At 52.4% G+C, this 24,574-nt stretch overlaps 2 protein-coding genes and 1 long non-coding RNA gene across 6 annotated transcripts in view; 1 reads left to right on the forward strand and 2 right to left on the reverse strand.

The window, feature by feature from the left end:
• The window catches only part of TMEM63C (transmembrane protein 63C), a 129,438-nt gene that overhangs the window by 838 nt on the left and 104,026 nt on the right, over positions 1-24,574 (forward strand). The window lies entirely within an intron of this gene.
• Positions 1,583-6,673, reverse strand: LOC109253889 (uncharacterized). The gene is made up of 3 exons (XR_002074588.2): positions 6,327-6,673; positions 3,791-3,869; positions 1,583-2,353 (listed from the first exon to the last, which is right to left on the reverse strand). It is a non-coding gene; the product is annotated as an uncharacterized LOC109253889 (long non-coding RNA).
• ZDHHC22 (zinc finger DHHC-type palmitoyltransferase 22) lies at positions 14,095-24,378 on the reverse strand. 4 transcript variants are annotated; one of them, XM_019427287.2, is made up of 3 exons: positions 24,265-24,378; positions 21,801-22,340; positions 14,095-16,880 (listed from the first exon to the last, which is right to left on the reverse strand). In XM_019427287.2, the coding sequence occupies exons 2-3, from the start codon at positions 22,324-22,326 to the stop codon at positions 16,615-16,617; spliced, it is 792 nt and encodes a 263-aa protein (XP_019282832.1). In that variant the 5' UTR covers positions 22,327-22,340; positions 24,265-24,378; the 3' UTR covers positions 14,095-16,614. The 4 variants fall into 4 exon arrangements, with proteins under 4 accessions (XP_019282832.1, XP_019282835.1, XP_019282834.1 ...); XM_019427290.2 differs by lacking the exon at positions 24,265-24,378 and adding an exon at positions 23,843-23,952; XM_019427289.2 differs by lacking the exon at positions 24,265-24,378 and adding an exon at positions 23,670-23,810.

Consider the following 24,574-nt stretch of genomic DNA (forward strand, 5'->3'; position numbering starts at 1 on the left):
TTAAGTTTTGGGGGATGCGCGGATTTTCAACTGCGGGGGGGGTCGGCACCCCTCAGCCCCATGTTGTTCAAGGCTCAACTGTATTTGAATTAAGTTTCAAACATATGTACTCCTGTCATTTGGGAATGTTGGGATCAGATACTGAACCGGTGTGAACTTAAAAGGAAATGAAGGCGATCTTAATGCATATGAAAGTCCCATGTTACCTGGCATCTTAGAAGTTTATATTGGGTGGGTTGGGAGGAGTAAGAGGAGAATACAGTCCAGTGGTTTCTTTCTTCCTTTTTAATGTTTGTTTTTAAGAGAGAGAGTGTGAGTGGGGGTGGAGCAGAGAGCGAGGGAGACACAGAATCTGAAGCAGGCTCCAGGCTCCAAGCTGTCAGCACAGAGCCTGACACGGGGCTGGAACCCACGAACCGTGAGATCATGACCTGAGCCGAAGTCGGATGCTTAACCAACTGAGCCACCCAGGCGCCCCTCCTTCTTCTGATCTGACACTTTCACAAATGTCAAAACTACAGTTGCCTGCTGGGATAAACTAAAACCACATGAAACGAAGTTCTTCCTACAACAGAAGTCCTTAGCAAGTACAACTCCAAGCCTCCCTCTGTGCTTCTTAGAGTTCATTCCTAACGCTCGGCTCCTCCCTGTTCCCCAAGGCCAGTCAAGCCGTCCCTCCCCAGATTTTTAAGACGCTGCAAAACTACGAGCTTATCCTCATGTAAAGGCCTAGAGGGTTGATGCCAGAGTCTAATTCTTAGAGCATTATTTCTGTCCTACACAATTTTCTAAGTAACTTTAAAATATACAGCTATACGACCCTTTAAATGAAATGTCAAGATGGCTAGAGGAGGCCCCTCCTGAAACAGCCATCCTTGCATCTGAGTGGCACTGAGAGAGGCAGACCACACACAGTGGATCTCAGGAGGCTAAGGTAAGTGAGGTTATTTGAGTTTGTGGCCCCGGTCCCTTGGCCTGATTCCTGTACAGGGAAATATCTGTCCACCTAGGACATCTGTTTGGTCCACCTTGTGGATGGCATCACGGTAGATTGTAGCCCAGTGTGATGGGGTCTAAAGACCTGCATGCACCTGTCCCCTCTGTTACTCATCAGCTGGGTGGCTTTGGGTAAGTCACTAAGCCTCTCTAGATGTCACTCCTGGCTGAATAATAAAGAATTGTAACTACTAGTTCTCCATGGTTCTTCCCAGCCCTCACCAGTCGAAAGATCTCTAGCTGTGTTATAGGTGAGCCATAAAATTAACAGATTTTTAAAAACCTGGGGTGCCTACAAAGTAGCTCCCTAGTGCTCTGATAAGATGACTTTATAGTGTTCCATCGGATTTTTAACTTCCGTGTGGCTCTAAGAGAAGCATTTTGCTGGTCTGCCTTGGTTTTGCCTTTCTTATGATTGCCTGGTTGCAGCTAAAATGGATTCACTACTTCCCATATAAAAGCCTGCTCTCAGAGATTACGAGCCCCATAGCAGAGTTGTTTGGGGTTAAATCAAATCACCGCCTTCCTAGTCAGTCATCTGCAAACGGCTCCTTCCTTTCGTCTCTAATGAAGGATAACTCATATATTTTGGAGGGCATGTCAATTAGCTTTTATTTCAGTACAGATTTCTCTCTCCCCAACCAGGGAAGATGTTTCTGTGAGTGTTATAAGGAGTGTCTGAGGTTGACTTAACATTGTTTTTAAGGTAATAGTCATAGACCATGTAAATGAGGTGGTACTTGATGAGGACTTTATTCTGTTCCCAGCCTCCTGGGTATCACTTGCATCTGCGTGGAAGAGGGGTGGAGATGAGGTCCTCCTGGAGGCAGCCCGATCAGAAGGGCAGGAGGAAGAGGCAGTAGGAAGCAGCCTTTATCTCTGCTACCTCAGTTTCCTTTATCATAGGAGGGTGTGATCTTGCTGTTCGCTTGGCATCCCAAGATGTTGGTGAGGTGCAAAACAGTGCCGTCACTGAAGTGTTTTGAGATCGCAACACAGAGCCAGTCAGCCTCCTGCAACTCGAACCCATCAGCAGAATGCAAGTGAGGGCATTACACCCTTACGAGTTGTCATTTGCTTGGAATAATTATGACTGTCTTTTACCAAAGTCTCACTTCCAACTAATGGGAAGACAGCAAATATCAACCCAGCCTTTGACTGGCTTCCCGGAAGGAGATACTCTGTGGGTCCCTGGCATCCTGCGACCACTACTCCGGCCTTTTCCACTCAGAATTCCTGCCTCGTTCTTAGAGCACGTGGCTTTCCTCCCTCTCTCTCTCGGAAGGACAGTTATGCAAACCGTTAGAGAATTGCTTGGAAGAACAGTCTGTATGGTTCCTGCCTCAAATTACAGCAGCTGGAGGAGATGAGCAAGAAAGAGAAAAGCCTGTGGAGCAGGAAGTTAACGCAGCGAGTGGGCGGAAGCCGTTAGGAAAGGAAGGGACTGAAAATTGGAAGCAGGATCCCGAGGCCAGCCCGCGTGAGGGCCCAGGCAGCTTGGAAGATTAGGGTTTGGAGCCGGGCCTTCCTAGTGGCTTGAGAGCAGGAGTGAAAATAGCTGCCTTTAGTTTTCCTAAAGACTCTATCTAAGGAACTGCAGTGGCTTGGAGGAGGGGCTCGCTACTTCCGGTGGAAGTCTAACAGGCGGCCGACTGTTCCGGCAACCGTCCCCCCACCAAAAGCCTTGACCGCTGGGGGGCAGACAGGAGCACTTGGCCTGGAGCCTGCCCTCCATTTGGGGTTAAGAGCACGGCAGCTGCTGGGTGTGAGGCTGAGAAACCAAGAGCTGCTGCTACCTGTAGATGGCAAAACGGGAACCACCCCTACGACAGCCAGGTTGCAATCACCCGTCTTTACCCATCCCATGTACAAATGCATAATCTGTTGCAAAGTCAAGGGAAGAGAAGACATTTAAAGATGCCCACAAATAAAAAACCTGCACCCTCAGCGGGCCCTGCATCATATTTAACAAATGCGGGAAGGCCTGGTTCCGGAGGCCTAGCGGTCCTCTAGCCAGTGTTTAATTCCTGCTCCCCTCTGTTCTTCAGCAAGGCTCTGGGCTTCTTATTACTGAGCTGCTCAGGAAATGCAAATGAGTGTTCACTTAAGCAAAACACACAGAGGAAAGGCAGTGAACCGCCAAAACAAACAGCCCAGGATGCCCACAGCTGACGGGGAAGCTAAGGCAGCGTTTAGACGTGGGGTTTTCACTGACGGTTTTCACGCTCCAGCAGGCCCGAGAAGGGCCAGAATAACTTGAAGGTGAAAACCCTTTTTTTTAAAAGCCTTTCAGTTGATCCTTGTCTACTCAAGATATATTTGGAAGTTTGTGCTTCACAGTCTATGCTGCTTTCATTCTTGAAGCATTTTCCAAGCATCAGTTACACTGTGAAGCCTTTAGCTACTAAGTTGCTAATGTTGCTGGTTGTACCAGTCAGGTTGGGCCATGGTGACAGGTCTGGCTTCCTGGCCCCCGCCAACTGCAGGACTGGGGGCATTGTGGGAGCTCACACTCAATGGTAAATGCCTGCCATGCTGATGTTTTGGTTTTGATTTTGGTTTTTGAGAGGAAAAGGGCTCTGGGACCCTGAGGCTCAGAAGTGAGCAGGCCCCTGACATCACAGGTCCGCCCTAGAGGCAGGTCCCACTTTGGGGACCTTTAAAAATCCTCAAACCTGGGGTCTTCACTACTTGATTTGTCACTCCTGCTCCTCCCTCCCCTCAAATTTGTATTTTTCTCAAACCCTGATCATTTCTGCTTCTTGTGAAAGTTTTAATGATTCCTGAAGCTTACCTGATGTAGACATTGTCGTGGTTACTTCAGAGTAACAAATACATAAAGTTGTCAGCACGTTTATGTCCCAGGAACTGACCTAGTTGTGGGTGGCAAACAAAACAGGCATCATCTCTGCTGATATTCTAGTGGGAGGGTAGCAATGACCATCAATTAAGTCCATCCACCCTTTGTTGGTTTGGGTCTCACTAGGTCTTATGGATCCAAAGTTGGGTGTGTAAATCTGGGCAAGGTGATATGTCCTACTCACTTCTACTTTTATTTTAAAGATTAACATTTTGATAACCTGGGGGTTTATCATCCTTCGATTAGGGCAAGGAAGGGTCCTTAACATTAAGCTACTAACTGAGAACAGAAGTGTTGATACAGGCACAATATATTAGTTAAGTCCACCCCAACACCCGCCCAGGCACACTAGGAGAGAGTTCTCACAAGTGGATTATCTGTTTGGTGACTCACCTTCAGACTTTTTGTTTTTTAATTAAAGTATAATTGACATACAATATACTGTTAGTTTCAGGTTTAATCATAGTGATTTGATATTTTTATACATTATGAAATGATCCCCACAACAAGTCTAGTTACCATCTGTCACCACATTCCCAGATTTTTGAGCTCACCCACAATAGCACCTGCGTCCGCATTCTCACTGCATTCTCGCAGCTGCGGCCGGCAGGAACGTTCACATGACCCCAAGCGTGAGCACTTTCTGAGGTTCTGTGCCATAGGCACCTCACTTGCCTCACCCTAGTCCCGGCCCTGGCAGCACCAAACACTTACGAGGGCCCAGGGCCCACAGAAAGGCACATGAGGTCCCGGCCCTGGAGCCCTCAGAGCTGAGCCAGGAGATGTGACTCACCGGGAAAGCAGCGACACTGGGTAGTGTGGCCTGGTGCCCAAGGCCACCTACAGACCAGAGCTGCAGGAGCTCTCCGAGGCCTGAAAAGGAACTCTAGGGGATTTGAGATTTGAGCCCAGTCGAGGCATATGGTGCAGTTTAGATTAGCTGAGAGGAAGGGGCCAGCATTTTTGGCAAAGGAAAGAGACTGAGTAGAGGCATCATATCATGGTGGGATGGAAATATCATAGCTCTGGGTCTGGATCCCGTTGGTTTCTGTATGATCCTAGCAAGTTGGATGACTTCTGTGGGCTTCGTTTCCTCATTTGTTAGGTTACTATCTACTCTCAAAAGATTATTATGCCATTATGTATAAAGTATCTAGTCCAGTGGCCCCACATGGTGGGTGCTCAATAAACAGTACTCATAAGATTGTTACTATAGGTGAAACGTGAAGCTCCAGGAGTGAGGATAGGGCCAGCTGAGCCGGCCTTGGTTCAAGGTCAGTCTTTCACTTTGCACAAGGAGTAGCAGCAGACCAGGCCAGCTCCCTGCCTGCTCCCACACCCTGCTGCACCCAGAACAGAGCCCCTCCTGAAGTACACACCCTGCAGAGTACTTGGCAAACACGTTCTCCCCAGCCTGTCCCAAGCCTCACCCTTGTTCAGGGCTACACAGTCAGGGGGTGGGGAGCTCTAGAGGAATCTGGAGTATTGATTGTCGGCCCCACCCTCACCGGGAGCCTCCATTTCATACCTGGCCCAGCTTCCCGGCTGGTGACTCTGCCTCCAGGCTCAAGTACAGTCCACCTTCCATGCTGCATCAGGTGAACTTCTGTAAAGCCCCACTTGCTCGCACTGCTGCCCTCCTCAGGCACCCCACTGCAGCGGCTCTCTGGCCTTGGCTGCACAGTGACAGCCTCTCGGGAGCTTTTAAAATCCAGATGCCAAGGCCACACCCCAGACGAATCCTAGTAGAGTCTCCAGGAGGTAGGACTTCCCCCTTTCCCACCCCCATCAGTAATTTTTTCAAGCTCCTCAGGTGACTGCACATGTGCAGACCAGGCTGGAATGAACTAGCAGGGACTCCCTATCACGGGACTGATATTGGGCTCGGGGCTGGTGGGGAGGAGGGACTAGTGCGGGTGCCAAGGAGGGGCTCTGTTCTGGGTGCAGCAGGGCGGGGGAGGCAGGCTGGGAGCCGTGCTGGTTTGCTGCTCACTGTCCCTAAGGACAAAGTGAACGGCTGACCTTGAACCCAGACCATCTCAGCTGGCCCTCTCCTCCTGGTGCGATCAGTAAGTGATCAGAAGCAGCGCCATCCCCTGGGAGCCTGTCAGAGCGCGGAATCATAGGCCCAGCTGACTCCGAACCCGCGTTTTCACCCGATCCCCAGGTGATTCCCGCACACTGGCAAATTTGAGAAGCACTGGCACCAGTTTTGACTAGATGCTCACAGTGGTCCGAGTGTGGTGCCAGGTGTTTTACACACACGGTGTCATTTCATCTTCCCAGCCTCTCAGCTGTTAGCACCGGCTCTGACAACCAAGAAAACACCTACCATTCATTCAGCAAATCCTCACTGAGTGCCTACTATGAGAGAAGCGTCATGATAGGGATTGGGGATCAAAACCCGGTGTTCCCCTGCTGGAGAAGAACTCAGAGGCCAATGGGGTGTGATGTCAGTGTCATGACTTACCAGCTGTGTGTTCCTGGGCGACTTCCTGGGCCTGTCTGAGGAATTGCACCCGGGAGGGGGCGGGATGCGGACAAGGCTGCCCGGTCCTCGAACTCTGTGACTCCATTTCCCTGGATGAGTCTCGGGTCAGACCACTATTAGCACGGGACCCAAATCTCGCCCTTTTGCGCCCGCGAAGCCCTGTGTGGCTCGGCGAGGCAAGACACCCAGCAGCCCTTTCAGTCCCGGGTTTGGTTCTCCCAGGTCCTCTCCGCGCCCACCTTTGCCGCGCGCGGGAGCGCGGGCGCCTGGATAACAGGGCTGTGGCCCGGCGGCGCCCCCTTCCGGCGGAGCCGGGCCACCGCAGCGGGTGCCGGGACGCCAGGCGCCGGGTAAACCGGGCGGGAGAGGCGGCTGAGGCCCCGCCCCGCGCGGCCGAGTCCCACCTGCTGTGGTCCCGGCGCACGTGGGGGTCTGGGGAATCGGTTTAGGCGTTTCGTGTTCCTCAGAGTGCACCACTGTTTCCTGTAATTTAATTTTCTTTCTTGAAAGCGTTGCTAATTAAATTCTTTCTCCGGCGAGCCGCGCGTCCCCTCCCCTGTTCCTCTGTTGATTAAACTATCCCGCAGCAGCGCAGTCATTCTCTGCCTGGGCTGCGGGTGCTCAGGTGGAGGGACCTCGATGGCCGCTCACCTGGCTGCCCCCTCGGCGGCGTCCCTCCTCGGGTCTCCTGGCTCCCTTTCCACCTGGACCATGCGAGCAATCTTTGTAGCCTGAATAAAAGCGGGCACAGCCCTTCCCCTGCCACTGGTGACCTCTGCTGGCTGGGAATCCATCAAAATCAACTTCATGTTATTTCACGTTCCCTGTCCTCTCATCTCTGAATCCTACCCCTCACTGCTTTTTTCTCTGCAGCACTATTCCTACCTTCTCCCCCACCGTCCACAGCACAAAATGCTAAGCAGTTTTGCCAGGCTGCCCAGAGACCTGGGAAGGTCATACAGCGTATGGCGTAGGGCCTAGGTGGGACTAGAACTTGGCTCTCCTGAAGCTTAATCTCTCAAGAGTCACAAGTCAGAAACCTCCAGGTGCCAAACAGGCAAGGGAAGAGTGTGGGGTTGCCCTCTGTGGGGTAGTGGGGAGGGGTGGGGTCTGTGGCAAAGCAGAGTGGCTTGCCCTTTCCGGAGTCATTCAAACATCATGCCCCGCTGAAGGCCAAGAGTGTCCAATTCTTGGTTAAGTCTAAGAGGGAGTCCAGTGTCTGAGGATGGCAGTGACTTGCCCAGGGTTACAGGGACTCAGCAGCAGCAGCAGTGGGCACTCTGGACTCAGTGTGGTCATCTTTCTAAGATACCACTTCCTAGGTGGGGATGTGCAGCCCCTGCTCAGTTCTGCCCACTGAGGCCTAGTTCCTACTGCTCCTCCTCTCCCACGCTGCAGAGAAATGTCCCAGGACTGCACCCTCCCTCTGCTCATGGGGGCCCCCTGCCCCTCAGAGTATGGGGGGATGCCATGCTCCCCTACTCTCTATCTGAAATCCCTTATGCACACCGCTCCTGGCCTAATTCTCAACTAGCTGTCAGGCAGAGGAAGAAGGCAGCTCAGGCAAATCCCAGAATTTGCAAGGAGGAGTTTGGGGGACCAATGCTATTTTTAAGGAGATATTACTGGTGGGAATTTCAGGCATCACAAGCAGGCCAGAAAGGGGGCATTTGGGGACAGGGACTCTGGGAAGAAGCCCACACATGGGACTGCCTCCTCCCCAGAAGGCCTCACGGCTGGTTCTCTGTTGCTCTCAGCTCAGGGTTCCAGGTCAGTGCCCTGCTCCCTGCCAGCAGAGCTTTGTGCTAATGCTGCTTAAATTGGGGGAGGGGCATTAACACGTGATCCCACTTCACCAGCCATCGCTATGGCCCCTCCAGAGGCCTCTCTTCTCCCATATGTCATAGATGAGCTTTGGCAGATGTTTTTCTCCTCGGAGCCTGCTCCATTTTGGGGTCTTTGGTGGCCCCCATGCCCTGGTCTCCAGGGGGTGGGTGTAGAGACAAGCCAGCTGTGCTCAGGCCTCTGGCAGTGTCTGGTCCCCTCCTGCGGGCACCCTGACACTGCCTGGGAAGGCAGCAGCCCAGAAACAGCTCAGGCCTTTTTTTTTCCCTGGTTAGACATCATCCTTGTGACCTGGGGTAGGGTCCCCAGCCGGGACTGTCTTCAGACGTCCACAATTAGCCTCTGGAAGAAGCTGCTTCATCCTGGGCAACTTGCCCATAATCATCAGCCTGGGAAGGACCAGATACATCCCAAGGATCCCAGGGTCCTGAAGCCAGCCTGTTTGCTCCCGCAGTCACCTTAAGCAGCTACTGTGAGCTCTGTGAAGGCAGAGGCTGTGCCTAATTCCTTTCTCTGTACCCACCAGGGCCTACTGAATACCAGGTGCTGAATAACAGTAGGTTAAATGAATAAATTGATCAATGAATTAATGAATGAAAACTTGACTGTTACTTGTCAGCAGGGAGTTTATTGGATGTCTACAATAGTCCACAATACAAAGACAGTCTGGTGTCTGGGTTCACAAGATTAACTCAGGAGCAGACAGCCTGAGTTCGAATCCCAGCTCTGCCACTTACCAGCTGCATGGCTTTGGGAAGCTTATATAACTTCTCTGGGCCTCAGTTTCTTTACCTAGAAAATAGGGGTAATAAGAAAGCATACCTCGAGGGGTTGCTATGAGGAATAAGTAGTTACTATAGGTAAAGTGTGTATGACAAGGGCCTATTCACATAGTGAATGTTCAGCAAATGTTGGTCATTATTACTCATTGTGACTCATGCATCAACAATGGTGTCAGTGCTGTATACTATATGCTAGGTGCTAGGGGAAACCAGAGAATTCCACCATTGCCATTCCTGCCCTCCAAGGTTCAGCTGGGGGACAAAACCCATACAGGAGGGACAACTTCCCTGGACCAGTCAGGGCTAACGGAAGAAACATGCGAGGGCCACTAGGTGATGGTGTGGGGAGAGGGCGGTGCAGAGGGCCATGAAAGGAACATGGGCCTCGCCAGTCAGGATGAGAGGATTGTACATCATGAAAGGTCGCCCCTCTTCCTGAGCCCCTGGTAGCCATCTTAGTAGAAATGACTTCCTTCTAACCCCCTTGTTGAAGTTCTATGGGAAGGAAAGAGTGATGGGGAGTTCTTCCCAGAGGCTCTTCTTTGAGCCCAAGTGTCTCTGATGTCCCCAGTTTGAGTTCTCCAACAGCTTTGGACTGAACCCTGGGGAAATAAACGTGACCCTCTGCCTTTGGTCTCTAATGTGGAGGATCGTGCTGATCATTAGAAAAAAAGTAGACATCAGTTTGTGCTTGACTCACCCAAGCAGGACAGCCTGTAAGAAGCGATCAGAGGGAAGAGGCAGGTCCATGGGGAACGTGGCCTGAAGAGTAAACTCTGACTGTGACCACAGGATGCTTACTCATGCCCTATCACTCCTAATGGAGTCTCACAACTCCCAGGAATCATCTGGCATTCCAGCCCCTGCACAGTCCCTTCTACTTGTACTCCTACCTGCAGCCCTGCTTTCCTGTCTGGCAACTCCTAATCATCCTGTATAAATTTGACGTTGCCTCCTCTGGGAAGTCTTCCAGCCTACCCGCCGAGAGGGTGCTCTCCTCCTCCTGTGGCACCCTGTCCTCCCTCATAACTGTCCGCAGTTGGTCCTCGTCCCTTTGGTCTTCCCGGGGTCAGGTAATAGGTCTCATTAATCTTTGCATTCCTGGTTCTTGGCATCATTCCTGGCATGGAGTCGGCATCAATGAATGCCTGAGGAATGAATGGAGGAGCTGGGCCAGCACTACCCACAGAGAGAGGAATGAGGACAGAAGCAGAAACCAACATCAGGAACTATCCCAGACCCCCCAACCCCACCAACAGGCTCACCCTGGTTGGTGACCAGGTCCAAGGTTCTGCCTTATCTCCAAAGCATCTCAGATAAGGCAGGAGCAATGCATCCTAGCTCCCTACCCGTCCCCTCCCTCTCCCCCCAGCAGGAGGAGCTGCCTTCCAAGCATCCTTGAGAGCATGCCCAGAGGAGGGAGATGTGGGGAGCAGTGAGGCCAGTTGCAGGATTCTGAGTACAGAGAGGAGCCAGGAGGACCAAATTCATGAAGTGACAAGACAACCATGATCCTGGGAAAGGAGACTGGCTAAAAAGTGGCTGCTGGGACCTAAGGATTGGTTTCTTCATTATAGCAGGTGGGGGCTCAGGTTGCTTCAAGGACTCGTGACCTCTATTGCCGCAGGCAGATGGTTTCTCCCAGCTTTGGCAGCCAGAAGGTTGTGCTGCATGGCACGATGTGCAGATTGCCATGAATCTCTTCCTCCAGCGCAAGGTTACGGAGAGGTTAGTTAAGAACAATAGCATCAATCACCAACAGATGGGCCATTGACAGAGGCAAGTGATCCCCATTACCTTGAATCCCAGGGTCATGATCTTCTCTGCTCCTGATGGCCTTTCATTTGAGGTCACCTTGACCATTCTGTCTTCACCTTCAGGATCATCTTGGGCCTTCTCCCCAGGACCCCTCCAGTCATGCTCCATGTCGGTGAAATGGCTCTGATACTTTCCCTTCCTTACCAGCCCACAGCCAGTATTCCCACCCAAACCCTGGTTATGTCACCCTCAGCTCATAGCAAATGCCTCCTCTTGAGTCCCTCCACCATCTCCACTTCTGGTCTACCCACCAAAGCCCTACTTTCTGAAATATATTTCTAATCATGTAGTTCCCTTGCTCACAACTTTCAATGGTTCCCCTGTCAACTTTGGTCCAGATCTCTTAGCTTGCCATTCAAGGCCCCCTCTGCTCAGATCTCCAATCCCAGATTTTTTTTAATGTACATCCAAGTTAGTTAGCATATATAGTGCAACAATGATTTCAGGAGCAGATTCCTGAATGCCCCTTACCCATTTAGCCCATCACCCCTCCCAAAACCCCTCCAGCAACCTTCTGCTTGTTCTCTATAATTAAGAGTCTCTTACGTTTTGTCCCTCTCCCTGTTTTATATATTTTTGCTTCCTTTCCCTTATGTTCATCTGTTTTGTATCTTAAATTCCTCATATGAGTGAAGTCATATGATTTTTGTCTTTCTCTAATTTCACTTAGCATAATACTCTCTAGTTCCATCCATGTAGTTGCAAATGGCAAGATTTCATTCTTTTTGATTGCCGAGTAATACTCCGTTGTATATATATATACCACATCTTCTTTATCCATTCATCTGTCGATGGACATTTGGGCTTTTTCCATACTTTGGCTATTGTCAATAGCGCTGCTATAAACATTGGGGTGCATGTGCCTCTTTGAAACAGCACGCCTGTATCCCTTGGATAAATACCTAATAGTGCAATTGCTGGGCATAGGGTAGTGCTGTATTTAATTTTTTGAGGAACCTCCATACTGTTTTCCAGAGTGGCTGCACCAGTTTGCATTCCCACCAGCAGTGCAAAAGAGATCTTCTTTCTCCGCATCCTCGCCAATATCTGATGTTGCCTGAGTTGTTAATGTTAGCTATTCTGACAGCTGTGAGGTGGTATCTCATTGTGGTTTTGTTTTGTATTTCACTGATAATGAGTGATGTTGAGCATTTTTTCATGTGTCTGTTAGGCATCTGGATGTCTTTGGAGAAGTGTCTATTCATGTCTTTTGCCCATTTCTTCACTAGATTGTTTTTTGGGTGTTGAGTTTGATAAGTTCTTTATGGATTTTGGATACTAACCCTTTATCTGATATGTCAGTTGCAAATATCTTATCCCATTCCCTGGTTGCCTTTTAGTTTTGCTGATTGTTTCCTTTGCTGTACAGAAGATTTTTATCTTGATGAGGTCCCAGTAGTTCATTTTTGCTTTTGTTTCCCTTGCCTCTGGACACGTGTTGAGTAAGATATTGCTGTGGCCAAGGTCAGAGGTTTTTGCCTGCTTTCTCCTGGAGGATTTTGATCATTTCCTGTCTTACATTTAGGGATTTCATCCATTTTGAGTTTCTTTTTGTGTATGGTGTAAGAAAGTGGTCCAGGTCCATTTTCCTGCATGTCGCTGTCCAGTTTTCCCAGCACCATTTGCTGAAGAGACTGTCTCTGTTCCATTGGATATTCTTTCCTGCTTTGTCAAAGATTAGTTGGCCATACATTTTGTGGGTCCATTTCTGGGTTCTCTATTCTGTTCCATTGATCTGAGTCTCTGTTCTTGTGTCAGTACCATACTGGCTTGATGATTACAGCTTTGTAATACAGCTTGAAGTCCGGGATTGTGATGCCTCCAGCTTTGATTTTCTTTTTCAAGATTGCTTTGGCTATTCGGGGTCTTTTCTGGTTCCATACAAATTTTAGGATTGTTTGTTCTAGTTCTGTGAAGAATGCTGGTGTTATTTTGATAAGGATTTCTCAACTCCCAGATTTAATTCCACCTGCTTCTCCATGATGGCCGCTATGCTCACCATCCCATGATCACTCCAGGGCTCCAGGCCAGTTCCCTTTTCCTGGAAAGCCTTCTTATCCATGTCTGCCTTCTCAAATCTCATCCATTCCTCCAAGCTCTGCACACATGGAAGCTCCCTGGTCCCTACAGCTGGACATGCTCTCTTCCTCTTCTGGGGCTTCCCAGCAACCTCTCCCAGGATGTGAACCCCTGGAGGACAGTGTTGTCTCATCTGTCTTCCAGCCCCACAGTGTGCACAGCAAAGAAGAGATGTGGAGTGAGCAAATGAGCACAAAATCTAAGCATTCATTTAGTCAATATTTACTGAGCACCTACTATATGCCTAGCCCCTGCTAGGCATTTAGGATACAATGGTGAAAAGGCAGGTGTGTCTGCCCCATGGAGTGTAGACAGCCCATGCTCTACAATGTGCCGAAGATTAGTCACAGCTCCATTCATCCCCTCCCCACCCCACCGCCGGCATATCTTGGGTCTGCCTTTTTGGTTGCTCGTTGGCATGTGTCCAGGGAACACAGACCTATATACAACACTGGCCTAGGCTGAAGGCTCTTCAACAGCCCAAGAAGAACTAACACTTTGTAGTTGTGCCTCTACTAGTCCAGGCCTGCTCATCTTTAGGATGCATCAGAGGTCATGCCCATTCATCTGCTCAGGGACCACTCCCTCCCTGCAGGGCTTAACCCACTCTCAGCTGCCCTCAGGACTGGGCAGCCTGAAGTCTTCAAGTTTTGTAGGGGCTGAGAGGTCAGGGGGCCCTGTCTGATCCTCAGGGGGCAGTCAGCTCTACCTGTGATGGAGGATCAAGTGGCTTCTCCTCTTCATTCTCTCCCCACCTGTCCTCTGACATGGGAAGGAGTGGGAGGAGGAAGAGGAAGGTTCCTACATTACACATTCTACCCCTGGCCCCCATGGGTCCATGATCCCAGCACATAGACCTGATACCAACAAGGGGTGGTATCCACACATTTACCAGCCACACAGCACAAACCCTGACCAGTCACAAAGGACACTGACTGATGGGTTGGAATAAACTCCTGAGGGTTCCATGCAGGTAACAGGCATTGCCCTTTTCATTGCTGGATTTTGAAGCTAGCCAGGAGTCCAGGGGAGGAGCAGGAGCAGCTGGGGCAGCAGGAGTGGGTTCTCAGGGAGTCTGGACAATGGTTACTTACCTACTAGAACAGAAGTATTTTTAATACTTACCTTAAATATTTCAACAGCTTGTTTGACTGTGTTGGTGCATTCCAGCCTTGCCTGCCCTGCTACCAACCACAGTGCCCGTGTGATCACATCAAATCCAATTTAACACCACATGTTTTATTGATGCTTTTCATCAACAATACAGGGACATGTGTACAAATGCTACTCAAGTCCCACACCTGGTAACCGCCCCCCCCCGTCACCACCCACTGACCAATCGGCCAGAAGCCGACTCCTGCAGGTCTCCCTTTTAGTTCCTCTCCCCATGTCAAGTCTCACAGTGCTGAGCCTCCAGGAGGCTGGGAATGGCATGGCTAGCTTCCAAGCTTGAGCTCTGCAGTCAGGGAAGAGCCAAGGTCTGGATTTCCCAAGGAATCTCTTCCCTTCCACTCCCACTTTTTCAGTATGGCCAGAAGTAGGGGGTGAAGATGCTCCCCAATGATTCCTTCATCCAGCCAGCCCGGGCTCCTCTTCAGCCTTCTCTGCAATATCCTTCCCCTCCAAGTGACCTGCCCTGCTGACACCAAGATGGCAGAGTAACCATTTTCCAAGGGGTGGGATTCAGTGGGTGGGGGCAGGGACAAGATGCCCCTAATGGCAGAGATTTTATTGTCTTGCTCATCATTTTTGTTTGTTTCAAGTTTTTATTTAAATTCCAGTTAGTTAACATATAGTGTAATATTAGTTTCAGGAGTAGAATCTAGTGATTCATCACTTACATATAACACCCAGTGCTCATTACAACGAGTGTGCCTTGTTCATCATTGTATACCGGTGCCCGGAAGAGACTTGGCACAGAGTTGGCACTCAAGAAATATATGTAGGATGCATGAATGAATGAAAATGGGAGGGAGTGTGAGCCAGTGGTGCCATTACTACATTAGCCCTGTAGGGGGCATGAAGGCAGGACCAAGGTAAAGTGCTCCTGAGCTCTGCTCAAGAACTCATAGTGTTGTGTGACAATGCTTGGGGTGCCTGTGGCCGCCAGCTGGACACTGTAGGGCGTGGGCTTCAGCTCTGCTGCCTGCACGGGTGGTAGACTGGCCTTGGGATCCAGTCAGAAGGGGCATTTGTGTTGTCCCCACTCCCAAATATGCCCCAGAGGTTCGATCTTCTGGGCCCCAGAACACAGAGCAGTGCCCCCATCCAGAGCCAATTAGATAACCAAGGCTGGCCTCACAACTGCCTGACCTTCCAGCCTTGCTCTCCCGCTACGGCCCCTACCTGCCCCTGACACTGCTCCATCTCCCTTTCCTCAAATGCCAACCCCCTCGGCTAGCATTAACACCCAGTCTGTCCTGTCTCACCAGAGACCCCTCCTCAGTGGCAAAGTAGGGTCCTGAAGGTTTGCATTATGATTTTCAGACCCTTCCATGCCTTCTTCCTGCTTCGTGAAAGCAAATACTTCACAGGCATCTCTACAGGTCTTGCCTCTGGACCTGGCAGTCACAAAGAGGACATTAGACTCTTGGGGGTGGGAAAGGATCTTCCCTTTCCTGACCCTGTGCAGAAATTCTTTCCACAGCATGCCTGCCAGATGACTGACCAGTCCCTGCTGGAATACCTCCAGTGGGACACTCTTTACTTCCCCAGGCAGCTTTTCAAATACTGAACAGCTTTAGATGCTAGAATGTCCTTCAGAAATGAGCCTATTTGCCCCTCTCATTCTCATCTCCCAAATATCCCAGTGCCCAACCTCTGTGTGACCTCTCTCCTCCCCTCCTCTAAGCATTTTCTAATTTCACAACACTCCTCACCACCACCCCCCCCCACACACACACATGCACACATCCCCTTCTGTATGGTCATGCAACCACATGCTTCTCCCACTTATCAGTATTTCTCCTTTCCTTCTTCCTTCTTTCTTGCCTTCCCAACATCTAACAAAGACCCCAAAGACTAGACATCAGAGGGAAAGCTACAAGAGTGCCAAGGAAAGGAAGCATCAAGGCAGGTCCCAGACTGGGCTGGGGTGGACATATGGGGCAAGATGGAAAGACACAGCACCTAGAAAATCCAGGCCATTGGCTGCTGTCTCCCAGAGAAAAGGTTTTGCAACTTGGGGGTGGGGCAGTAAGCTCCTGAGTTTCCCTTCCACTGCTCACAAATCCACAGAGAGAATAAGAACACACCCCTCCTTTTTCAACCTCCCTAGCAGTTGGCAGAGCTGACTTGGCTATCTCTCACACATGGTAATTTTAAACATTTTTGCCTACCTCTAGGTCCTGGGAGCATCATACCAACAGCAAGAATCCACTCTCCATCCTAACATGGGTCTGAGAGGAAGAGCTCTAGCCAATAGCAGTGATGACATGAGACATGGGAGAGAGTGGATGAGCCCGGCAGAGGGGGAAAGCAGGGGCTCCAAGGGGGAAGGAACAAAAGCAGAGCCCTCCTAGCAGTTGTCTGGCTCTTGGGAGCCTAGCAATGCCTGAGTGGCCATTTTTCCTTCTAGCCACAATCCACCAGCCAACGCTGTTCTCTATATGTCACAGACCAGGGATGGATGCTAGGACCTTACTGGCTCAAGGTTGTATTGGGTCATGGGCGGAGACAAGAGTGCCACGGTCTTATGTTCAGGAGGAGTTAAGACACACACACAGAAATGATGGGAATGCCTGCTATTTGTCACGCTGCTTGGAGCTCTCACCTCCAACATTGAACATGGGGACCAGCAGGCCCAGCAACCACCTCTTCCCGAAGACCTCCTGTAAGTTCTTGCGCCAGGGCCGGGCCCTCACCGCCACCCCCTTCCGCACCTGGTGGCGGGTTTGCCCCCTCAGGATCAACAGCAGCTGATGGCAGCAGAAGCCCGCGCAGGCCAGGCCGATAGCAAACCAGAGGTAGAGCATGAGGATGACGAACATTTCAGAACCGAGGACAGCTCCTGCAGGGGGGAGGGGAAAGACCAGAATCGCTTTACACCCAGGCCACGTACTGAACTGCGATCCATGCAGGCGCTTTCCACTAGGGAAGGAGGGAGATTAATGAGACTGAAGCTATATGCTGTAGCAATCTCAGCGCTGCAGCGAGGGAAGGAAGGATGAACTAGGTGCCCTAACTTTTTCTTAGTGCCCACGGCTCCTGAAGTGAGAGGGGAGAACTGGGGGACGTGGGGGAGAAGAGAAGGTAGCTTCTTCTCCTGGCAGTGCCTAGATGCCACCATTTCCTTAGAGTCAGAGATGCCGTCTTGCTCTACCTTCTCTTTGTGATCTGGAAACAGGGAGAAGGTGTTTTTTCAGGAGCAGAGGGGGGTGAGCTGAGAATGCAAGGGAGGGAGCTGGCTCCTGGGCAGTTGCCTTGACTGCAGCCCCATCTCCCTACAGAACTGGGAACACTGGCGGGGAGGACTCTGGAAAATGACAGCATGATGGAGAACAGGGCCTAGTCATCAAGAAGAAGTCACAAGCTCCAAGGGCAGTGCAGAGCGCTGACTTAGAAAATAATTCAAGTCATTAATGTTAACAAGAGGACAGTATGGCCACGAGAACATTTGGCCAGAGCTGTCAGCCAGGGCCTGCTAAGGCTGGAAGAGGCCCCCAAGATCATCAGTCTAGCTCCCTGCCTTGGGCAGGACCTCTCCAAACCCCTCCAAACTAGCATTCTCTATCATTGGTTTTAAACATCCACTGAATAAGAGATCCCACACTCTTCGTCAGAACTGGGGTGGTCAATCTATGCTAAGTTTGACTCTCCTGGCTCTGTGGCCTTGTATAAATTATCTAATCTCTCCAAGTTACAGTTTGCTCATATGTAAAATGGGCATAATAACAATGACTCCATAAGGTTGCGTGATTCAGGGAAATGGTGTACAAAGTGACCAGCATTCTGGTTCACACTCAGTGCAATGCTCCCTGATGAGGGTCATTTATAGATGAGGAGACTACATCCAAGAAGGGCTCACATTTAACTCCCAAGACCAGCCAGCTTTCTCCTTCTTTCCAGGGCTTTGAGTCCTGGATGGGCTGCAGCTTTGGCAGCCATGGTAGAGACACCTACCTTGACCAGCCTAGCAGCTAGGGCATGGGGTCCAGGAGAGAACTCAAAAGCCCTCCTCAGCCCCTCTCTCCCTGCAGTGCAAGCCAACCTCCACCCCTTCCAATGAGATGAGGGTGCCTGTTCCAGAGACCCCACCTTACAATCTATTCAGCCTCTGCAAATCTCAACCATATCCTTCTTCTCCAGCATTCCCCTGGCTCCAACCCACCTCTTCCCTGGTTTCCCCAGTCCTCAGTTTCCAGACCTCTGAGGGTTGGGCTTTTAAAATTTGTCCAGTCTGAGCAGCGGTGGACTCCACAGCCAGGAGGATGTGGGCCAGATTCAGGTTTGCTCATTAACAGCCTCATCTTGCCCTCAGCCCTAGGAGATTTGAAAGGTTTCTCCTTGCAAAGTTGGAGACAAATAAGTCCAGCTGCCCAGGGGATGGAGAGCTCACTCTAGCTGGCATTTGGAGCAGCCCCTCAGCTGGCATGGGGCGGCAGTGGGACAGGGCTTACATAGGGCTGTTCCATCCCTCTGACCCACTTCTTCCTTGTCAGCACAGGTTAGCTCAGGCAGCCACGTGCAGGATGAAGGATCCCGGGACCATGGTGCCCTCCAGGCTCCAGGAATGCTGACAGGCAAAGATGGCCCTCCAGCTGTGATGTGAGAACATCAGAGCTGTCAAGTGCAGGGCCTGCCTTGCAACTCAGCCGCAAGGATAAGCCTGAGTTGATGGAAGCTGTTTTCCATAGGCTTTTTTCTGGCACTAAATCAAGACATGCGGAAAAGACCTCGTGGCCTTTTTCTGGCCCCTTGCAGCAGCTACAAAAGGCTATTCTGGGGACCTGCTTTCTCTTGAAGTGTTTGAAGTTGCTCAGCCTAGCTGCCTCAGCTCCTCTGAATTATTTAATAATAGTTCTTCTTTTAGAAAATCACAGAATTTTCCTAAAGGGCCTGATTGGTCACACCATCCAATCTTTCCATCTCTGCTTCCTACCAAGCATCTATAACACCTTTGACAGATCATCACCCAGCATCTTTAATAGACAGCCAGGGACAAGAACCTCTTTTCCACCCAAAGTAGCTCGTTCATCAAGAAGCAGCTCCAGAGGCAGTGTGGTGCAGTGGAAAGAGTATGAGCTCTGGAGGCTAGCAGCTCTGAGTCCAAATCTGGGGTTGGAGTCACACTCGTGTGGTTTGGAAGCAACTTAACCTTGCTGAGCTTTTGGCTCCTGAGCCTTTAAAATGGATGTGATAATCCACATACTATGTGTTCAGCAAATGCTAGTCCCCCTTCCCTTCTACTGGACTTTCTGGTGGCACCAACCACGCTGGCACACTTATCCCAATGACACAGGTCAGATGGTGTCATCTCCATTTCCCAGATAAGAGGACTGAGACTCAGAGGGCTACACAACCTGTACCAACCCCCTGAAGCCCAAAGAAAGGACAACTTCCAAAATTGAACTGGCTAGTCTCCCACCTCCTTGGCATAAGCTGAGGGCCAACACTCCCAGCCACGCTGTGCTCTTGTGGCAGATCTGACTCAGGTCGGTACCACAGTTGTGGACAGCTCAATCTATTAAACAGCTTATCCCCTCCTCTTCCCTCCTGTCCACCTGCCCTCCTGAGCAGATGAGAGAGGGTGTGCCCGCAACCATTCGGGTTGAGAATAGAAGGAGAAGACATAGGAAGGGAGACACTGATGGGGTCAGGTGCATGCGTGGGCGGGGAGGGAGAAGGCCTGGTGAGGGGGAAGAAGGAAGGTCAGCAAAGGAGGACGATGGGTGGGACGGGAGAGTTGGAGATTAGAAACCTTGGCCCCCTTTTCCCAGTGGGTATGGGGAGGAGGTAAAAAGGGGTGCTGCAACAAGGATCTGGGCCCCAAGGTAGTCACCGACTGGCTTTGTTCTCCCCCAGATCAAAGTAAGAGCCCCTCTTCCCTTCTATCCTGTCTCCCAAACCTAGCACATATGGACAGGCCTCAAGCCCAGGCTTATCTCAAATCAAACCATTTCAGGATCCTCCCTTTGGAACCATTCATTCTGATGTGATGATGCTACTTGGAAAAGAAAGTGTAATCAGGCTCTCTGGCTCTCCTCATCCCTCCACCTGTCTGTGCTCACACTCCACCCCCTAGCCCGCCCACCTCCCCTCCCCCGGCCTGGTTATTTTGGTCCCAGCAGCCTCCTAGGCCGGTGCCAAGATCCAGAAGGCCCCAGAGTTCCAAGTTCTGGGCCGAATTCAGCCACCAGCCCTCAAGGCAACCCCACAGCTGTGGCCTTCCTGAGTTTCTGAGTTCCCACTACCCAAGGACACAACAGTTCTGCTCCTGTGAAGGACCGGGCTGCAGACCCAACAAAGACCAAAATGGTGGCTTCCCCCAGAATGGAGCAGAACTTTTATGAGGGTCCAGCCCAGGTACATCAAACTAAACTTGGGATCTCAATGGATGTAGCTGCAATGTCTTTGTCCCTGAAAGGCCAATGGTGTGCGAGATTCCCCGTGCTGCTGGGGGTTGTTTAAACACCTGAGCAGGGGTGGGGGCGGGGCAGAGGCTGCTAGTCAGTAATAGTAAGATCCTGGGCAAGCCATTCAATCCCATATGAGCCTAAGTTTCTTCATCTGGGAGGTGGAGATAACAATCTCAGACACACACATGCATGCATGCTAGCAACTGTAAGAAACAAGTCAGCTGAAGTCAAAGGCCAGGGTAGGGATGGAAATGAGGTAGGGGCGAATTTCAAGGCCAGGTAAACTGCCAGGAGCCAGGTCCCTCTGTGCCAGGAATCATGGAGCTCTCCTTGGGGGCACACTATAGAAAGTACAGTCCCCACCAGGGTGCTCAAGAGAGTGCTGGTGTGAAGGCCCACATGCCTGGCTCCTGCAAGCGTGAGAGTCTCCCTGGAGGGTCAAATCGCACGCCAGTGCCACAGCACTGTGATGTGAAGGTGGAGCCATTAACCACGGCTGCATCTCTAACCAGGGTGGCCCTGCTCTGCGCCATCTGCAGGCTAGAGAACAGCCTGGTGGGGACAAATTTAGTGGGCAGGAGGGTAGGGCTTACCCTTCTGCGGGGGCTGGCCTGGCACCCTGGTCAGTCTCACTGTGGTTGGTTGGCGAGACCTTTGGAAGGCAAAATCCTTGGGGGAATGTGTGAACAGGACTGGAGTCCAGGCAGAGGAAGGTCATAGCATGGGTGTACCTCACAAACTGCATGGAGGGATGGCCAGCACCCAGCCCTGTCTGGCACAGAGCAAGTGTACTGCCTGGATTGCCACACAATTCTATGAGCAAATAGTCAGTGGCAAACAAGGAGGAGATGATGAATGAGGATGGGTGGGGGGCGGCGGTTGGAGAGGGAGGCGACCGGGTAAAATACAGTATGCCCAGTTAACCTGAATTTCGGCTACATAACAGAATATTTCTTTATGTATTTCTTTATTTATAGAGAGAGCATGAGCAGGGGAGAGGAGCAGAGAGAGAGAGAGAGAGAGAGAGAGAGATTGAGAATCCACAATCAGCACAGAGCCCAACTCGGGGCTCGATCCCACGATCCTGGGATCGTGACCTAAGCCAAGATCAAGAGTCGGATGCTTGACCAACTGAATCACCTAGGCACCCCGTTAACAGAATTTTAAAAATAATATAATTATGCCCTATGTAATATTTAGGACATACTTATATTAAAAGAGTTATGCATTGTTTATCTGCAGTTACAATTTAACTGGGCATCCTGTATTTTTCTTTACTAAATCTGGCAAACTTGGGGTTGGGGTGGAGGGTCCCTATGTAGGGCACAACCTGCCTGCCAAGGCCCACTCACCGGAGAAGAACTGGCTGATGGAGGTGGGAAGGAGCGTGAGGAAGGCCAGGGGGTGGGCGAAGGAGATGGAAAGGACTGCTGAGATGTAGGCCACCCCGGCCACCATGGAGTAGAGGCAGGCAAGGGAGGTGTAGAGGCAGAACAAGACGAAGTTGCGCATGTTCCTGCCGCCGATGCAGTTGCCGGTGAAGAAACAGTGATGATCGTGCCTCAGGGTGACTCTGGCGCACACGCGGCAGAAGTGGGTGCTGGGCGGGGGGCACGGGGCCCTCCTGGTCGAGGGCCCCTGGCAGGCATCCAGGTCGTCCGGGGAGTTCTGGATGACCAGGACGTAATTGCCCAGGGCATTGGTTGAGAGGAACAGGAAGAGCGCCCCGTGGAGCAGCGCGGGAGAGAAGAGCCAGGCGGCCGAGGGGTCCTGGCGCATGCTGGGCAGGAAGAGGAAGAGCTGCAGCACGAAGGTCACTAGGGAGATGCACAGGAAGTAGGCAGGGGCCACCACGTTGAGCAGCCTCAGGGCCAGCATCCTCGATTACATTCCTAAGGGGCCCAGGGTGAGAGGAAGACTTACTGCAGTGTCCAGGGGGCGCAGTTGGTCGCTCCCGCCCCACTGAAACCCAAGCTCCCCACCCCTGTCCCTTGGATCACGCCTCCTCTCTTCCCCAATCCGAGCCCAAGCGGGTGTCAAACCCCAAGACCCAACTGGCCTCTGGGCGTCAGGCCCTATCTCCCAGTGCCCGCTTGGTTTTTGAGCAACCTCTGAGGCTCTAGAACCCTGGAATCAGGCACAACGAGGCAGTCTGGGGGGTAGGGGGTGGGGGGAATGAAGGGCGTGGGGCCAGCGCTCCGCTCCTTCATGGCAGTGGAAATGAGCCCAGGTTTGGGATTTCTCCTCCAGACTCCCTTGGAGGAGAAAGCAAAGAATTTGGAGTGGGGCAAAGAGAAATGACCTGTTGGAAGTCCTGCTTTACCTCCTTTTCTCTGACCCTCTGGCCACCCCCCCTCCCCCAATGTTGGGCAATACTCAGGGACCACACCCCTAACCTAAGGCTCCTTGGAGGTATGTGTGCTTATAGGTCTGTGATGTGTGTGTGTGTGTGTGTGTGTGTGTGTGTGTGTTGTGTGTGTGTGTGTGTGTGTGTGTGTGTGTGTGTGTGGTGGTTGTGGTGTGGTGAGTGTGTGTGTATATGTGGGGGGCATTCCTTGTGCATGACTCCGTGTAATCTGTGTGTGCCTGGGTATCTGTGTTTGTGTATGTATATATCTGTGTATCACACACGCAGCCGCTGCCACCTGGCTTTTAGAAAAAAAATCAATTAAAACAATCAATACATTCACACACGCGCTCAGGCACCAGGTGAGGTGAAGGGGGGCGCAGTCGGAATACCTGTGTCAGCCGATCCTGGTCAGCCCATCTCCCCGACGCTGGCTGCCCTGGCTATTTCTTTGCAAAGAGCGTTTTCATTTGAAGCGACGAAATTAAAATCCCCCTTCGCGCCCTCCCCCCACCCTCCTGAAGCGAGAACCCAAACAACCCCGGTGGCGCCGAAACCCTTTCGATGCCAACAAGCCCGCCCTGGGCGAAGGAGTGGATGTTTGGCCAGCCTTTTCGGCGAATCTACCCCCTGCTGCCGAACACCCCCACCTCATTCCCCACTCTACCCTGGCCCCCAAAGCCCTGGTTCCTGCCCAGCTTCGGAAGCCACCGGGAAATAGGATTCCCGGCGCCCGAGAGAACTTTTCCAGGGGCTAAGGAGCCGGCGAGCCCTAGGCGCAGGAAAAGTTCTGGGAAGGCGGCTGCACCCAGGATGGGCAAATGCCACGAGGCCTCCGTCCAGGCTGTCCCGTCCGGATTGGGCGATCGATCACCTTGGAGTCCCCTTTGCAGGTGCCAGTGCCCCCGGGGACCTGCGGCCGCTACAGGGAGCGCGAGCCAATCTCCTCGACAGGAACTCAGCCCGGAGCAAGCCCGGGGGTGGTCGCTAGAGGCCGGGCACCGCCCCCACCCAGGCGCCCCCGGGGGCTGCGGCGGCGCTGCCCACCCCAGAGAGCCCTCGGCTCCGGTCTCCGGCGAAGCAAGTGTCTTCCCCACGCCGGTCGCCAGGGGGGCGCGGGAGCAGCCTCCAGATGCGCCGCGGCGCCTGGCAGGCGGATAGGGGCTGGGGGAGCGAGGGGCGCTCGGCCGGCGGCCCCCGCGCCCTGCACCTGATCAGGGAGCGCGGAGACCGCCCGGGCGGTCCGGGGGCGCGGGGAGCTGTCCGCTCCGCACTGGCGGCCGCCTCGCCCGCGGCGGAGGGCGGCACGGCCGGGAGCCCTAGCGAGGCTGGCGGCGCCGGCGGCCGCCGGCGTCTCGGCCACCGCCTCCTGGACGCCGGGGAAGCCGCCCCCCGCGCCGCCGCCGCTGCCGCCGCCGCCGCCGCCGCCGCCGCCGCACCGCCGCAGAGGGGTGGGGAAATGAACTCACCGAGCTCGGGTCGCGGACAAGAGGAGCCCCGGACGCCGGCTCTCACGCTCCCCGAGGCTGCAAAGTTGTGGGCTCGGCCCCGCTGGCTCGCAGCCTCCTCACGCTTCGCTTCGGGGACTGGGCAGGTAGCGGGGACGTGGGGAGGAGGGAGCGGGCAGCTGCCGTCCTCCCACTTGGGCGCCAGCGAGTGGGGGCCAGGAGGCGGCGGGGATGGCAGCTGGGCACCCCTCAACCCCGCCACCCCTCCCTCCCCTCCTGGGGGCGGCGCTCTGGCCACCCCTCTCAGCATCGTAGACTTGCCCCCCCCCCC

Source organism: Panthera pardus, unplaced genomic scaffold (assembly GCF_024362965.1).
Source record: "Panthera pardus isolate Hobbes unplaced genomic scaffold, ASM2436296v1 HiC_scaffold_24, whole genome shotgun sequence".
Classification (NCBI taxonomy): Eukaryota; Metazoa; Chordata; class Mammalia; order Carnivora; family Felidae; genus Panthera; species Panthera pardus.